Here is an 18,182-nt window from a genome sequence, read left to right as displayed (position 1 = left end):
ACATAATAGATGTCAGCAAAGATGCTGTACTCCCTGCTCTCCTCTGTCCTCTTCAGTTGATATGTCCTTATCTCATCAGCCTTTTCCTTTCCTTTCTCCTCCTTGTTGAGATTGCTTCTGGTGTGCTCGATTCACAGTCAGTTGTCATGCTCTCTCTCTCTCCATTGAGAGAGAGCATGACAACATGACCGTTCCATTTAAACCATACAAGCAGTACTTAAATTTAAGCGTCTTTGTTTGTCTGAGGTTTTTCGGTGGGTGCAGTTTTGGTTGTGCAAAACTCTAATTAATAACTTGTGCATCAAGATGGGGCTCAGACACCTTTCCTTTGGGAGGTGATTAAAAGCAATTTACTTGTTAGTTCCAAAGGAGTAGGTGTGTCTTTAAAGAAGCCTAAAGAATTATTAACCCACTGCATATTCTCTCTTTGTCCTCAGATATTGATGAGTGCGCGACGCAGATGCACTACTGCCAGTCCAACACGGTGTGCGTCAACCTGCCCGGCAGCCATCGCTGTGACTGTCTACCAGGCTTCACCAGAGTGGACGAGTACTCTTGCACTGGTGCGTCTGCATGCATGGAAATATGTCACTGACTCACATTAAGGACTGTCATCAAAACTGACCAGTAGTGTACCGGTGTTTAATGACTTCATAATTTCTGAGTTATAAGGAAAGTTTTTTGTTTTAGAAATTAAAGCATCTTTGCAATTGACTTGTTGAGCACGGATCAAACAAGAGTTATCCAGGGTGTAATGTGCGATGGCAGTGGAGCTAGCTGACAGTTTTCCTTTGGCTTGTGAGATAAAAGAAAAAAAATCACCTGACCTGTAGCAAATAGCAAGTTGTAAGTGGTTATGACTACTTTCTTTCATTTATTGCAGTCTTGCCAATGGGATCTGTGTCAATGTTGTGTGGTCTGTTGGCTTTGTTAATTGAAAATTTGGATAGATTGCCCTAAAGGTTTGCACAGGGATTCTAAGTAACCAGAGGATGGAGCCAGGAAATTCCCCTAATCATGCAACTTTCTCTTAGCACCACAAGCAGGCAGCCATTTTGGTTTACAGTGTCAGCAACTTATGGATAACTGATCATCCTGATAGTATTCAGTGCAGTTCTTTACGACCAGATATATGCAAATATATATCTCTCAAGATACGCCTTACTTTCAGTCTTAACTAGATATTGTATTTAATGCAAATCCGTATGTATGCTAATACACTCACTGCTAATCATTTTCACCCACCCCAGTACCTACCCCTGGCTGTAATACTGGCTGACTTGTGGTATGCTAGGTTTACCTAATGAGTAGAGTCCCATACACTCCTGTGCTAAAATGCACCATTATAAAAAGCATGTTTACAGCCCAGTACAGACTATCCTCTGTGGATAGTTTCCCAGTTTATAACAACAACAGTGGGGATGTTTAGTTGTTTTGTTTTGTTTTTCTAATTCATCCATAAATTCCTCACCATCTAGTTGGATGTCACTTTGATTGGCAGATGTCCCGACACAGACAGCTGAGTGTTGCCTGCTAGGCCTCACCTCTGGTAATTGGACTCACTGAACTGCATCTATTCTGTGTCTGTGCTGCGTGTTCCTTTCTGGGAAGTTAAATTATATGACAAATAATATGACCTGCTGTTTAATTTGGCCAATCCCAAAAAGTGATGGAAATTCTGGCATTTAACTAGCATGTTACTCTGGACTAAGAATAATCCTTTAGTCCTTTAATTGTCCCACAAGGGGAAATTTGGTTGTAACAGCAGCCAAAAAGACACATATACAAACAAAGCGTACACAGGACACAGAACAGAAACATACACAATTTTTGTTACATATTTACATTAAGGACAATGGTTACTATATACAGAGTACTGTACAGTTATTAAATTAAATAAAAATAACTACAGATAAGAGGCAAACCAGGTTGTAGTGCGAATCGGTTAATTAACTTATTGCAGTTACAGCGCAGATGTAAACATCTATGTTTGTTGGGAGCAGTTCTGATTGTACAGTTTGACAGCTGCAGGGAAGAAGGACCTGCGGAAACGCTCCTTCGTGCATCTAGAATGCAGCAGTCTGTCACTGAAGGAGCTCTGCAGTTCAGCAACATCTACATGCATGGGGTGGGAGACTGTGTCCATCAGAGATGTTATTTTGGCCAGAGTCCTTCTGTCTCCCACCACCTGCAATGGGTCCAGGGCTCTATTTGGAAGCAGCACGTCTCGTCTCTCTATATACTGGACTGTAGCGGAGATGACAATAAAGTTTACTTTGACTTCAGCAGCAAGCAGGCGCGCCGAGGGCTCTCACGCTCACTTTTCGTGTATAGAATTTCAAAAATACATCGGTGCAAATTATAAGTCTGTATTATAATGTCTCGTGTTTTCGTGTTTGTTGGTTTGTTTTTATTTTGTTTTGCTTTGCTTTGCGAGTTGGTTATTAGATGCTGCTCCAGCCGATCAGAGAATCCCCCTCTCCTCTCTGCGCCGCAAGCAGCAGGCGCACCTCGCAAACGAAGGGCGCCCTTACTCCCAGCAAATGGGCAATAGAAAACCGATCGGAGCCTATGCCATTCCTAATATGCGCTGGCTGACGTTGGGGCAGCATAAGTACGAGCATTTTTTTTTTTGTTTTGCCGATGCCCGTGATGCCACCCCCCACCACGATGCCGCCCCGGGCAACCGCCCATGTCGCCCGTATCTAAAACTGCTACTGGCCACCACAGAGTCATGGAAGGTCTTTAAAAGTGCTCCCTGGACTCCAAATGACCTCAGCCGCCTCAGTAGGTAGAGTCTGCTCTGGCCCTTCCTGTACAGAGTATCAGTGTTGTGGCTCCAGTCTAGCTTATTATTCAGGTGAACACCCAGGTACCTATAAGAGTCCACTATCTCAATGTCCACTCCATGGATGTTCACCGGTGTCAGTGTGGTGGGTCTGCGTCTCCGGAGGTCCACCATCAACTTCGTTTTCCCGGCGTTGATCAGCAGGTGGTTCTGCTGACACCAGTCAACAAAGTCCAGAGTCCACTGTCTGTACTCTGAGTCGTCCTCACCTGTGATGAGGCCGACTATGGCAGAGTCGTCAGAGAACTTCTGTAGGTGGCAGCGTGGGGAGTTGATGGAGAAGTCTGCAGTGTAGAGGGTGAAGAGGAACGGTGCCAGCATAGTTCCCTGTGGGGCCCCCGTACTGCAGACCAGCGTATCAGAGACACAGCCCTGTGACCTCATATACTGTTTTCTGTGAGGTAGTCCAGTATCCACTGGGACATGGGGTGGTCCACTCCCGATAGCTCCAGCTTGTCTCTCAGAAGTTGTGGCTGGATGGTGTTGAAAGCACTAGAGAAAAGAACATGATCCTCACAGTGCTTCCAGGCTTCTCCAGATGAGTCAGAGCTCGGTGAAGGAGGTAGATGATGGCGTCCTCCACCCCAATGCCAGGCTGGTAAGCAAACTGCAGTGGATCCAATGAAGACCTCACCAGGGGGCGCAGATGGTTTAGAACCAACCTCTCGAGGGTCTTCATCAGATGCGATGTCAGGGCTACCGGCCTGTAGCTGCTGAGGTCCTTGGGATGGGAGGTCTTTGGTACCGGTACCACACAGGAGGTCTTCCACAGCTTCCACTAAATAACCGATATGAGTGTGTCATTGGAACCATGCAGAATGCCGCTTACAAACCAAGCTTGTTAGTATTAGCTGATAATTTAGAAATCCACCTGTTCATCTAAATTTCATGCCTCAGGATCCAAAAGACTAACGTGGTGGTGAGATTAATGCTGAGGCTTCACATTGTCAAGTTAAAAAAAATGGGTCGCTGTCACAGTCTATATTTAGTATATAGACTATGGTTAAAATACATACCATATTTCAAGGGGTTTATGCTGCCAATCTGGATATTGAACAAAGCAGCTAGCTGTCTGATCTGCTGTTTCACCACCTTTTCAGGTCTGTCTGCTGCAAAGATACAGTAAAGAGCAACACACAAAAATAAATGACGGTGACTCAGACTGTACTCGTGACTCTGTAACATCTGTTGAATTTAGTTCTCCCGGAAAGAGATCCACGAATTAAAATGTCCCAGATTATTCATATAATGTTATTTTATGCATAACGGTAAAAAGGTTAAAGCTTCTTTCCTAACCATAAACAGAAAAATCATGAAATCATGAAATATAAATCTACAACCGATAATAACTATAATTGTATTACTTTATTTTATAGTTTTATTTGTAAAGCACTTTTCAAAACAGAGTTCAGTGCTTCACAGTTCAAATAAAAGCCACACATTTAAGATATGTGTATATGTTCAAACATACAGGCACATAAACAGACACATAATCAGCCATGCTGGCAGACACGAATTCCAACAAGTTGTTGCAAACTATGGCCAAAAATGAAGGGGGGGAGATTAAGGAAATGCTAACCTATAAAAATGAGTTTTCTGCTGTCATTTAAAAGAAATAACAGAGTGAGCCAAACCGATTCACTGAGGAAAGCTGTTCCGCAGTTTGGGCGCAACAACCTCAAAAGCATGATCTCTGGTTTTAAAATCAAAGCGAATGACATTTAGGAGACACTGTTTAGACGATGGGAAAGGCCGGCTACACTGAAAAGGTCTTAGAATCTCTGTTATATAAGCAGGGGCCTGTCCATGTAGAGCTTTATATGTTAATAGCAGAATTTTAAAGTGGATCCTAAATTTCACTGCAAGCCAGTGAAGGATTGCAAGGATAGGTATAATATGTGACCGCCTGCTAGTTTTTGTTAGTGCAGAATGCAGCAGCAAGGCTGCTAATTGGAGACGAGCTATGGAGGACTGAGAGACACACGTGAAAATTGAATTATTGTAATCAAGGAGAAAATTAAAGTGTGAACAAAAAGTTCAAGGTGATTGAATGACAGTAAAGGTTTGATTTTTACAATATTTCTGAGATGAAGGAAACAAGACTGTGTGACCTTTGGTTTTCAAAATTCAGGTGTTGGTCAAAGATGATGCCAAGGTTTTTAACAGATACCAAGGTTCATGTTATTGGTCAGGGGAGTGATGATTACATCACTAACCTCAGAGAAATTGTCTGGGCCAAGCACTAGAACCTCAGTTTAACAGGAATTGAGATGAATGCATTTTGAATACATTCTTTGAGACAGGAGAGGCTGCCAAACTATAAATGTTTATCATCTGCATAGGTAGGAGATTCCATAGGTGCATATAAAGAAAACGGAATTGGTCCAAGGACTGAGCCCTGGGGGACTCCACATACTAGCAGTGCAGATGAGGACATACGCTGATTAATATGAATTCTGAAGTGTCTGTTTGATAAGTAGAAGAAAATCATTTGTGAGCACTACCAGTGATGCCAACCCAGTTTTGTTTGTTAATACAAGTAGCATGATCATTAGTATCGAAGGCTGCAGATAAGTCAAGCAGGACTAAAATGGAATGGTCTGTAGCTGTCAGGTAAATATATATAATGAAAAGGACAATGTCCATCTACCAGTTGGACATGGACATTGACACAGCTCGATTTCTCTCTCTCCTAGTCAAGGCGCTTGTTTACATTTTGTTCTTGAGGAGAGTACACAATAAAAATGAATGAGTGATTCTCGTAATTGGGTCCAGATAATACTATGATTCCCATGTGTGTCAGTAGCTCTTAATATTTGCTGCAGCTTTCACACTGACTCATGCTGCTGGTCTAATGATTCACATGCATTAAAAAAAAAAAAGCATGTTGGTGTCCATCAGCCACCAGGCACTGCTGCTTTGCAACTGTCCTGCTGAAACTTTTACTTCATTATCTGAAATTAAAGCATACACAGAAGTGAATGCAAACTGATAAATGCCTCAGCAGTTGTCTTTTTAAAGCTTTAAAGTTCAGCGTGTGATGGAATAAGAATGGCTGATTGCTGCCATTTATTCATTTAATGGCTTTTCTACCCTAGATATTTTTGATTAAAATGAACAAACATATAACAGCATTGTTCCCCGACCTTCTCAGAGGTATATGTCAGGACAAAGTACGGAAGCAGCTTCAGCAAAATATATGCCCACTTTTAACAGCACAAATGCTCCGTTTAAATGTAGATCTGTAGATTTAAAGCTGTTTTACAGTATACATTGCACTGACTACTGGTCTAGCATAGCTTGTTTAAAACGTTCCTCTCTTTCCATTAGGTAGGTTACAGATTGCCCTGTGCATTTTGCATGCACTTGCAAAGGCAGACTGACAATACCGAGGTAATGGGTGTCATCCCTGTTTGCTCGAATGTTTTTCCTATTGCTATGTGTTTTAAAGATGTATATTTATTCATGATTTCAAAGTAAAAAAGAAATCATTGTAGTAACTTGTGTCTTGCAGGCTACAGATTGATCCTTTTGTTTAGGGCAGCATGTTTTCTTAAGAGTAAATAGAATGTGCTTGGTTGCTGCTCAGTGTTCCTCCAGAGAAAGTGTTCTTTAATTAGCTCGCAGTTGGCAGCAACGCAGGGACAAGGATCCATGGACAATCAATCCATTTTGCAGCTTGTAAACTGTCCTGGCAGCTGACTGGGAGCCCAAGGAGCACTCTCTGCATCTGCTGGGAGAGATAAATCGTCTCGCTGTCTCCCTTTTCAACCTTCCTGCTTTTCCTTCAGCTTCTCCCCGGGGGTGTCAGATCTTGTGCATGGATGTAAAACAGAGTTAGCGTTCACAGCTTAAGGTGGTGACTGCTCATATTTCACAATGTTAATGTGATTGCACTTTAGCTTGTGTAATTGGTTGCTTGTGCTGGAATCTGTATTGTTATTCTGCATTGTGTCTAGATCTTAAAAGGTTTTTGGTAATGATATTGCTGCAACTGCATTGAGGAGGAGACACAAAACTGGAAACCAGTTTTTTTCTTGTCTTTTATTCTATCAGGCAATTAGCATGGAGAAAGTGAACCCAAGCTTTTCAGTAAACTGCAAATTAGCTTCAATCTTTGCAGTTGTGGAACTTCAATTATTAAATATAATGGAGGCTGTTAGGATGCCTGGGTCGTTGACCCAGGGTATTTGAGTTTATTATATTATTTATACTTTTTAGTCTTTGGTTTCTTTGAGTTCTGTCTTATGGTTTATGTCTCTGTCTTCTTTAGTTGCTCTGTCTCCCCTATCACCTGTATCCCCTTGTCTAGTTCGCGTCTCTGTGTATCCTTAGTTCCTATATCCCCGTGTTCAGTCAGTGTTTGTGTCTGCCCTGGTCCCACGTCTCTGTTCCCTCTGTAGTGCCTGCATGTGAGTCTGTGTTATGTGTTTCCTGTTTTACTTTGAAGGTCTCTGTCTTATCTCAGTGTGTTCAGTTTACGCTTCCTTTTGTCTCGTCAGTTCTGATTTGCCCCAGCTGTGTTTCCCTCCTGTTATTCATTCCCTGATTGCTCCTTCTGTGTATTTAAGCCCTGTGTTTCTCTGTGTCCGTGTCGCGATCTACCGTTTATTTTGCTGTGTGTTTTGTCAATCCGCCGGTGTTAGTTTATTTTTGACCTTTTTCTAGTTATGTTATGTTTGAGTTCAGCATTAAAGCTGTTTTGGTTTAAGTTTGTCTTTGGAGTCTGCATCTTGGGTCCTATTCCTGTTTGCATGCAGCCGCCACCTAACAGGAGGCAGTGTTTCACCATTTATACGTTTCTCCTTTTCAAATATTATTTCAAATATTTGCAGATAAATAAATCGCCAAATGCTTTAACCAGTTGCTTGGTAGAGTTTGTGGATGTGTTCCTTTTTAAGAAGCAGCTGAATTATATTGAGGACCACCATGCAGTCTGGCTAGCGAGGAAGTCGCTCAGGAAAATCCCTCTGCAAGTAAAAATGGTAAATGGCCTGTATTTGTATAGCGCTTTACTAGTCCCTAAGGACCCCTAAGCGCTTTACACATCCAGTCATCCACACACTGGTGATGGCAAGCTACATTGTAGCCACAGCCACCCTGGGGCGCACTGACAGAGGTGAAGCTGCCGGACACTGGCGCCACCGGGCCCTCTGAGTACCACCAGTAGGCAACGGGTGACGTGTCTTGCCCAAGGACACAACGACCGAGACTGTCTGAGCCAGGGCTCGAACCGGCAACCTTCCAATTACAAGGCAACCTCCCAACTCTTGAGCCACAATCGCCCTTAAGTAATGGCGTAGTTGATGCAGGATGGCAGTTTAGCTACTTGGGAACCGTAGTTCTTCTCCAATCTGTCTGAAAGTGATTCCAGTCCAAGTTTGGAAACACGAGTCATGCAAGTCACCAGTCATGCAGGTCATGCAGTCACCTCACAGTTGCAAGTGGTTGCCCAGCGGTTGTTGCATCCATGAATTTCTTTTGTAGTTACAATGAGATTGCATTGCTGTTTTTACTCTAGTGTGACTGAGCTGTTAATTACAGATGCTGTCAAGCTCTCAGGAAGGTGAAAGAATTAAAAAATAAACAAATGCTAAAAGGAATTACCAGATATACTTTCCAAGCAGAAATGAGGCAGAGAGGGACTGCAAATGAAAAATGTCCTTCACTCTTGCATGTTTGTTTGTTTGCTTCTTCCTACCATTGCTTCTGGACAGAGTTCATGGATGTATCACATGTGTCTCAACAGACATGATGCATCAATCAACTTCTTCCACCCACAGACCACAAGCTTACTTTACTCCAGGCCCCACCCTTAGTATTACAATATGAGCAGCTCCTTCCTTGGAGGAACACTGGCTATAGTTCCCTTACACAACATGTATAATCTTTTGCTTTCGTTTTTCTCAACTGTCTCTCTCCTGCTTGGTGGAGGGGATTGTCCTTTGTGAAAACAGCACCATATAAACAATAGGAGGCCAAGGTAATTGTGGTTCCACTTGATTTCACCTCTATAGAAGTAAGCAAGCAGCTCTGCAGAAACACTGGAAGAATGGAGGGAGAAAGAGAGGTGGCAGAAAGTGTGAGGCTTCTGTACTTTCCCCTCTCGAAGTTTGTATTCAGCCTAAAGCAGTCTGGGATGTTTACCTGCTGCCTGAATGTTCAAAATAACATCTGGTGTCCCTATTTAAAGGGCATTTGATGTAGGAGGGATTATATGTGCATGATTTGTAAAATAATGTTGTCATTATCACTGGTGTTCACACTCCACACCTTAGGGATCACTTGTCAGTCAAACCATATGTTTTAAAAAAGGTGCTGTACCCGCACTAACCCACTTGCTTGCATGGATCGTATGCAGTGTTTCTGTGCTGTAACATGGTACTTACACTCACCAGCCCCTACATACTAAGTTTGCCTAAAAAACTGCTTTAATTTTTCCTGTCAACAAGGTGCTGGAAACATTCGTCACAGATTTTTTTCAGTATTGACTTGACACGGCATAGCATCATGGAGTTGCTTCAGATTTCTTGGCTGCACATCCATGCTGTGAACTTCCAGTTCCTAAAGATGCTCTATTGGATTGATATCTGGTGACTTTGGATGTTGTTTGAGTACAGTGAACCCATTCCCATGTTCAGGAAACCAGTTTGAGAGGATGTGAGCTTAAAGACATGGTGTGTTATACTCGTGAACGCAGTCATCGGAAGACGGGTACATTAAGGCCATGGGATGGATATGATCTCAGGTAGACTGTGGTATGCTCAGCGCGTCAAGAGAATATTCCCCACACCACTGCACCATCAGCCGCCTGAACCATTCGTGCTTTCTCGTTATGTCAAATTCTGCCCCTGGCATCCAAATGACACAGCAGAAATTCTCATCAGACCAGACTATGTTTTTTCCAATCCTGTTGTCCAGTGTTGTGCATTCAGAGATGTTCTTGTGTATACTTTAGTCATAATGAGTGGTTGTTACCTGTGCCTTCCTATTCCCAGCTTGACCTGACCTCTTACATGAACAAACATTTTTACTGAGAGAGCAGGTCCGCAGAGGATGATGTATTTTTTTTTCATACCATTCTCTGTAAACCCCAGAGATGGTAATGTCAGAAAGTTCCAATAGATCAGTATGTGAGTCCAACCCATCTGGCACTAACAACCATGCCACAATAAAAATCACTTTAATGACCTTCCTTCTCCATTATGATGCTCACCTTGAACTTTCTATGACTGGCTCTTTAGATATTTGCATTAACAGTCAGTTAAACGGGTGTACCTGTTCAACTGTGGCCAGTGAGCATATATTTACACACACAAATACACACAAAGTCTTAACTTGTATCACCATACAAGTTTTAAGTTTGCAAAAAAATGAATAAACAAACATCACTGACCCTAGGCATTCCTTTGACCATGTCCCTGTGTTGCCTTGTTTGTAGTCTCTGTTATGCTTTTTAGTAACTTTCATGTTCTTTCAGTGCTAAGCTAACAGGGGCTTTCCTGCTGTAATTAGAACACCAAATAGGTAGTTAGAAAGTGAGTGTGGTGTCTTTTTTTTTTCCTTCAGGGCACCTCTGATTGTGAGCTCTCAGCACGCTCATTCTTTGCTTTTGTATGCTGGTTAATGTGAGCACAAACATGCTAATTGCAGTCAAACAAAATGTTCCTAGTGACACTTCTAGGCTACAGATTGGCTGCTTTGGTTATTATAGTCCGTATGGTTTGTTTCTGTCCTGGTAACATGGATGACTGCTAATCCCTTTGTTACCCCAGCTGCACTAATGGAATCAAACACAACAACAAAACCGAGTATAGTTAAGGTAATTTGTTCTAACTTCACAAGTGAACAAGAGCTCAAATGTTTTGCTAGTACAAGGATGTTATGATTTACCACTTTATAATTATGTTATACTTGCACTTATAATGTCTGGGTGTTAGATGATTTGCTTTCTGCATTAAGTAGGTGCTGATAAGGCTCGCAGTGGACATGAAACAGTACATGTATAAAGGCCAATGTACACCATTGAGCCCTGCTCTCAAAAACTGACAAAGATTTAAAAGTTTCTGTGAAGCTGGATTTAAGTTAAAGTTTTTAGAAGAGTGCCAGTATGCCAGTAGAGAACTTGATGTTATCAGGTTGGTTGGTTAGTGTGTTAGTTGCAATAAATTTATTTACATTAGCTTCTGTGAGGTAAATAATGGCAGATCCAATAACTCAAGGGTTTTGTTTGTTTTGTTTTTTTTAAAAAGGACTACAAGTAAAATTCAGCTGCAACAATGTTTTTTATGTTAAAAATTATATTGTTGTTTAAATTAAATGAATTTTTGTTGTTTGTTCTCATCTGAAAACATTTATCTCGACTAATGACAGCTCTGAGAAGCATAAGCTGTGCCTGGAATGACATTAAAACAATCAGGGCAGACCTTGCAAGCACTATAATATTTCCACTTTACAGAAATCTCCAGTCTTGAAAGATTTCAAGCTTGAAATTGTTACATTTTTATCAGTTTTTTAATATAAGTATGTTTTTAAAAAATCACACCAATATCATTAGTCTGCCTATTGTTCCTTCATCTTATAAAAAGTGGTGCTATTTTTACATTATTAACTTAAATAACATTAAAAAAAAAAAGCTTCATCAGCTAAGCAGCATGCTGATGAAGACGTATATTTCTCTTCTGTCCTCATCTGCACTCTAATAATCAATACTTGTTTTTGTTTTTTTTTTTTAATCCTGCTGTTCATAATCTGCGCAGTTGTTGCTGTATGGCTGACCAAAAGAAGCTGCCATTAATTTCATGCATCAGTTGCCACATATATTCTTCTAAAACCAGCAATGAAAAAGGCTGTATCCCCCCCTCCCTCCCCCACCCCAAGATGCATTACATGTTTAATGAAAATTTAATCAAATCGAATTCCAATTATACATCTAATGATTGTGCAGCCCAGGTGTGACGAGCCTGAAAACCTTGGCAACTCTCCCTGTATATATTAAACGTTCAAAAATAGGGGTCATGCTGTTAAACTGGCCAGGCACCAGCCAATTTAATAAGCCCATCAAACGCAGTTTGGGAAAGCAGGGAAGGGGCCAGAAAAGTTTCCCTTACTCCTCACTTTCATCCATTTGTAATTCCCTCTGAGAAAGCTGGTGTTTATATTTAGCTTCGCTGTGAAGGTTCAATTTAAGGAGCGTTTCTTCTTGCTCATCACCAGACTGTACAACCATCCAAAGTGATGTCTGTAATCATGTTATGCTCCTTTTCTCAAGACTGTCTCTTCTTCTTTGATGCATTGTCTTCCTGTTCCCTTGGCTGAATACAGACCGAGCTGCGTAAAATAATATGTGACTGTGACTATGCATGGGAGGGATGTTTACTGACAGAGCACATTAATGGAACATGCTTTCATTAATGTGAATTGCAACCTGAATGTCTTTATTGCCTTTAGCTGTGTAATTCATTGGGTATCAAAGGAGTTGTATTTCAATTATGAGCTGCTGCTATTGCACAGAAAGGATTTAAACTGTGCGGTCAGGTGCATTGTGCACACAAACATACTATATCCAGCATGATGTGAAGCACTTATGTTTTAAACTAAGAGGTCAATAATTGCACGCAAATGCAACTTAGGTGCATAACACATTATATGATGTGAAAATAAAATTAAAGCCCCATTAATTATAGTGAAGTACCAGTGGTGTATTTTATTTGGGGGGGAAGACACACTATATGGACGTGGGAGTACTGGGACAGACCTCTTGATCTTTAAATTCAGTCTTTTCAGTCCCATTGCATAATGGATAAAAGTTCCAAACGACCTCTGAAATTAACATCTGCACAAAAACTGTGTGCCAGGAGCTTGGTGGTGTTTCCATGGCTGCGCAGCCGTGTTTTAGGTGTACCATTTGTTTTCAGTGTAGTGTATACTATAATATACACTATGATTTCTTTCTAGATTTTTAGAACAGTTGTGCAGTTTTTAATAACTTTAGACCAGACACACGGGGAACTGATCCACTGCATGCCTCCTCTAAAGGAAAAACAGCTCTTAGACCCTAAGGAGGGTGCCTGTTTATTAGAGGGGGTCAATGGACTAGTGACTTTGATACTGATTGTGTTTGAGAGCATGGGAACAGTGACCTGGCCTCAAGAGAAAATAAGAAAAGAGACAAGAGAAAGAAACAAGGACAGACAGAAAAGAAAATGGGATAGAGGTTGTACAACTTCCATTACTGTAATATACTGCAATACATAAGTGATCGGGACTACTAATGCATTACCGGTCTTATACTGGAATGTAATGCATAATGGAAATGGAAAAAAAGATTAAAAAAAAACAAGTTATGGAAAAAGAATATTATTTGTGCATCATTTCCCAACCTGTTGAAGGCCAAGCAGGGGAACGGTCCACAAACTGCTTCATTTAATATAACAATAGTAATAGTCCAAGAAATCATTTAAAAAAAACATATGACTTGCATGCAGTATCAAAAGTTGTAATTAAAAAGTAAACTGCCTCTTGAACTCTAGGTAGAATACCACAGACAAGTGGGGAATTTTCTGCAACATATTTTAGGGAATCCATGTCCTTCAAAGCTAAATGCTATGACAGGCAGTCAATATTTCTCCCCCTGTGACATGGAACAGATCTCTGCTGAGTTCGAATCTTGTCAAGGTGAGCAGCAAGGCTGAGGCGGAAAGTGAGCTTGATGACTTTGTGTTGCCAGGAAAAAAAAGATGAAAAAACCCTTGAAATTTCTGCCATGCTCTGGTCTGTTTTATGGGCCTGTCACTGTTCATTAAATTTCACATTACTGAAGTGTTCAGCGTGACATTACTGAACGAGGTGTCGATTGAAGCTTAAGAGATGAGGACATGTTTTAGAAATTTATTATGTAAAGTAAAAGTGAATCACGAGGTGTTAGTTTTACTAGCCTAGGCACCCTTTCTGGATACAGACACCCTGGTCACCACCAAAGGGTAGTGTTACCACTACACCATCCAGCTGCTATTGACATTGTCTGCCGGAGAGAAGAAGTGGCTGGTATCCTAAACACGCCTCCTCAGGTGGTTGATAATGACCAAGCTAAGATTCTGTTGGACTTCCAGATATAGACGAGCAAACTGGTGATGGCTAACCAACCGGACATAGTAGTGGCGTACAAGCAGAGGAAAATGACAGATGTAGATTTACAAGTGATAGCAACATCAGGAAGAAGGCACATGAGAAGATCGAGAACTACCAAGGGCTCTCTTCCACACCATGTCTGTTGTTCTGTTGTCCTTCTCTCACCCCAACCAGTCGCTGCAGATGGCCGCCTCTCCCTGAGCCTGGTTCTGCCAGAGGTTTCTTCCGGTTAAAAGGGAGTTTTTGCCTTCCCACTGTCACCAAAGTGCCTGCTCATAGGGGGTCATATGATTGGGTTGGGTTGGGTTTTTCTCTGTATGTATTATTGTAGGGCAGGGGTAGGCAACGCCAGGCCTCGAGTGCCGGTGTCCTGCAGGTTTTAGATGTGTCCTTGATCAAACACAGCTGATTCAAATGGCTAAATGACCTCCTCTGGTAATGGACTAATCATTTGATTCAGGTGTGTTGACACAGGGTGAAATCTAAAACCTGCAGGACATCGGCACTCGAGGCCTGGCGTTGCCTACCCCTGTTGTAGGGTCTACCTTACAATATAAAGCACCTTGAGGGAACTGTTGTGATTTGTATAAATAAAATTGAATTGAATTGAATTGAATTGAGAGCTTGAGAAGATGTGGAGGGTGAAGGCACACTTTTAGATAGGACACTGGGACAGTGGTCCAAGGTAGGTGAGTGTCTCCAGCAGATCCCAGGAACAACATCCGAGATCTCTGTGCAGAAGCATGGGTTTGGCGCAGGACCCGAGCTTGAAGCATAAAGACTAAATATATAAAATGCAAAAAAGAAAAACAATTTGAAAAACTTCTCACCTGATTATCAAAGTGACAAAATCATCTTTAAATCTTGAAAATATGGTAAAACTGTGCTGCACACTATATCCTCAATGACATTATGCCTGATCTAGTTTGCTTACAGTTTGCCAGCCTTAATTTTAGTCAATTTGTTGAGCTTTTTGAGCAGGGCCTGTGGGCTTTCACTTCACCGTGAACACTAATTACAACTGAGTGTGTCTAAGGTCTTTGATGCTGGAGATCATAGCAGCAGAACAGTGCCCACTCAGTCTTGAAGTAAGAACGTGGCTCATCGTGTATATAAACTGCTAAGAAAAAAAGAAAGTATTGGAACACTTAGAAAACACAATGAGATCACAATAAGGGGGGGAAAGATCATGCTGAATATCTATCCTGATGTGAACTGGGTAATGATTTTTAGGAATGAAAAGATGCCACATTGTCTGATGGAAATGAAAATTATCAACCTACAGTGAGCCAAGTTTAAAGACACCCCAAAAATCAAAGTGAAAAAATGATTCGGCAGGCTAGGTCATGTTACCGAAATTTCATTGTTGCAACTTAAAATGTGAATCGGTAGTTTGTAAAGCTCCTAACGAGACAATGGATGGTGTCCTGGGGGATCTCCTATCAGAGCTGAACCATACCATCACTGAGCACCCAGGCAGTCTCAGGTGCAACCTTGTGGTGTTGAAAGCAATGCCATGCCCCAGGATGAACCTAGGACCCACTGTTGAAAGATGTTATAGGCAGTGCAACGTTCTTAACAGCTTCTCCGGACCCTTTCATGTCTGTCACGTAATCAGGGTGAACCTGCTCTCATCTGTGAAAAGCACAGAGAGCCAGTGGTGGTCCTGCCAGTTCAGGTATTCTTTTGGAAATGCCAATCAGGCGGCATGGTGAGCAGAGAACAAGCCTGCTAAAGGACATCTCATGTTTCTGAATGCTTGATTGGTTGGGTTAAACCAGTGGCCTGTGGGAGGTCATTCTGTATCTCTGGCAGCGGTTTCTCCTTGCACAAAGGAGCAGATACCAGTCCTGCTGATGGGTTGGGAACAATCTACGGCCTTGTCCAGGTCTCCTGTATGTGAGTCCTTCTTCTGTATAAACACTGTATTTCAGATGTATGTTCTGCTATTATTCACAGACATTTTTGCCAGAGGGGTCTAAAATACCACAAAGGTATTTTGCTGGATTTATGTCATGAGACCTGCCCATGTCATAGTTTCCCTTTTTTCATTTTCAGAAACTGTTGTGTGATTTTGACAGTGTGCTTTGGATCATTATCATGCTTGAATGTTCTTTCTCTGCGAAGGCGAAATTGGGACTCAACTTGTCAGCCAGCATTTTGGTACATCCAACAGGCATTCATGATGCCATCTGTAAATGTCATCGCTCCAGCACCTTTTGTACTTATGCTGCCCCATTTCATCATACTCCCACCTACACTGTCAGGACTATGCATTTACTGGAGTGCTGGCCAGAGTGACAGTAAGCAGGATGGATCCTAGCTGAGCAAATGTGTCATGGTCTCAACTGACTAAAGAATCTGCCCCCAGTATTTATTCATCAGGCCTTTTAAAGTTTCATCATGCGGTTTGTGCTAAAGAGCACCTTCGGACAGCAACTGTGATTTGTAGTCCTGTAACTTGTTCTACCTGATCACCATTGTAGCTGTGCATCCACTGATTTTCAGTTGCTCTTAGTCTTTTCAATCTTTTTAAAGTCACACAATCATCTTATAAATCATTTCTGATATTTATTTTTTTTATGTGGAGCCTGATAACGTTTAGATCATGGATATATTCAGGTTTATTGCACCAAGTTTTTAACTTGGCAGTCTCCATTTTCAAAAAGGCCTCCCTGAAGATTTGTTTCTTTGTAAGAGGAAATACTCTACATGTGGATTTTTAAAATAATGCTAATGTTTAGTGTTCATGCCATTGTGACTCATTCACTTTTTTGTTCAAATAACTCTAGTTTTGATGAAAAACATGTTATTTTCTTATCAAAATGAGAAAATAACCTCTGCCTCTGATCTGCCTATTAGCATCTGTTGACAGTGCAGAAGTCTCCGTGAGTGCTGCGGCCACTGTCCGTGGCTCTGATGATCAGCTATTATGCATCATTAGTCCAGTGCTTTGGGATTTCACCTCAGCATGTCCAGATCTGACACCACATCACTCTATAATCATCACTAATTAGATTCATCTGATATAGATGGGCAGCATTCTCATATTAAGCTGCTGTCTCCTGGAGAATCACTGAAGTATCTACACCAGTGTTATGATGTTCCAGTGAAACATTTATTAGTGAACAGATTCTTGTACTGAATAAACTCTTTTATAACAAATACTATATACAGATACTGTATATTGTAACTGATACTATAACTGACCACTGATGGTTATCAGTGAATAAGAGTTGCCACAATACATTAAAATACAGTTCCCATATTAGTCAGTGTTAGCTTAACAAAATAGGAGCATTGGAAATTATATTAAAATGCAGTTAAATTAATCGCTAATAAATAGTTAAAAAATTTCTAAGTCAGTAGCAGAGTAGCCAATGCTTTGGAGATCATATGAACTCTCATACATTGTGGATTCATTTGTGTTTTCTTTTTGTCAGGATTCTTTTTCTGCAATGCAAAAATCTGTCCAAAAGGGTAGGGTTTAGAAGTAGATGCACAAAACGATTTCCCAGGAGAAAACAGCCTGCTACCTGCGGCGACCGTGGCTCAAGAGTTGGGAGTTCGCCTTGTAATCGGAAGGTTGCCGGTTCGAGCCCCGGCTTGGACAGTCTCGGTCGTTGTGTCCTTGGGCAAGACACTTCACCCGTTGCCTACTGGTGGTACTCAGAGGGCCCGGTGGCGCCAGTGTCCGGCAGCCTCGCCTCTGTCAGTGCGCCCCAGGGTGGCTGTGGCTACAATGTAGCTTGCCATCACCAGTGTGTGAATGTGTGCGTGAATGGGTGGATGACAGGTTGTGTAAAGCGCTTTGGGGTCCTTAGGGACTAGAAAAGCGCTATACAAATGCAGGCCATTTACCATTTTACTATGAGCTTCCAGGCTGATTACAACCAGTATGAAAAGTATTTCCTTGGATGTCCATTTTGAGTGCTGTGTGATAGTCAAGATTCGGTTATTCATTTACTGTTTGATGTTGATTTATTGAGCACATGGAACGCAATTTTACCAAAGTAATTCAAGTTATCCTTTTTTTCTGTTATTTGATCCCTCCATTGTGCGTGAAGAATTTTAGCGTCTTTCTAATCAGTGATATTTGTTAGTGACGTCTAAAGAACTCTACTGTGTAGTAACTCAATGCAAGGTGTATTTATGAAGTCGTGAACTGCTGCCAAAAACTTTTATCTACTACTTTATCTTTTTC

The 18,182-nt window shown here is 41.5% G+C and overlaps 1 protein-coding gene across 1 annotated transcript in view; it reads left to right on the top strand.

Annotated features, from left to right (window-relative positions):
* LOC146583683 (protein kinase C-binding protein NELL1-like) overlaps nt 1-18,182 on the top strand; it is a 307,223-nt gene that overhangs the window by 206,965 nt on the left and 82,076 nt on the right. Inside the window, exon 13 of the mRNA XM_085275922.1 lies at nt 438-563. Coding sequence (XP_085132048.1) covers nt 438-563 — 126 coding nt within the window. The remainder of the gene's footprint in view (nt 1-437; nt 564-18,182) is intronic.

Source organism: Mchenga conophoros, linkage group LG1 (assembly GCF_057382185.1).
Source record: "Mchenga conophoros isolate Kocher_MC1m ecotype Shallow Benthic linkage group LG1, M_conophoros_male_GT1.1, whole genome shotgun sequence".
Taxonomy (NCBI): Eukaryota; Metazoa; Chordata; class Actinopteri; order Cichliformes; family Cichlidae; genus Mchenga; species Mchenga conophoros.
The sequence above is the reverse complement of the archived record's forward strand: the minus strand, read 5'-3'. Positions and strand labels throughout refer to the sequence as shown.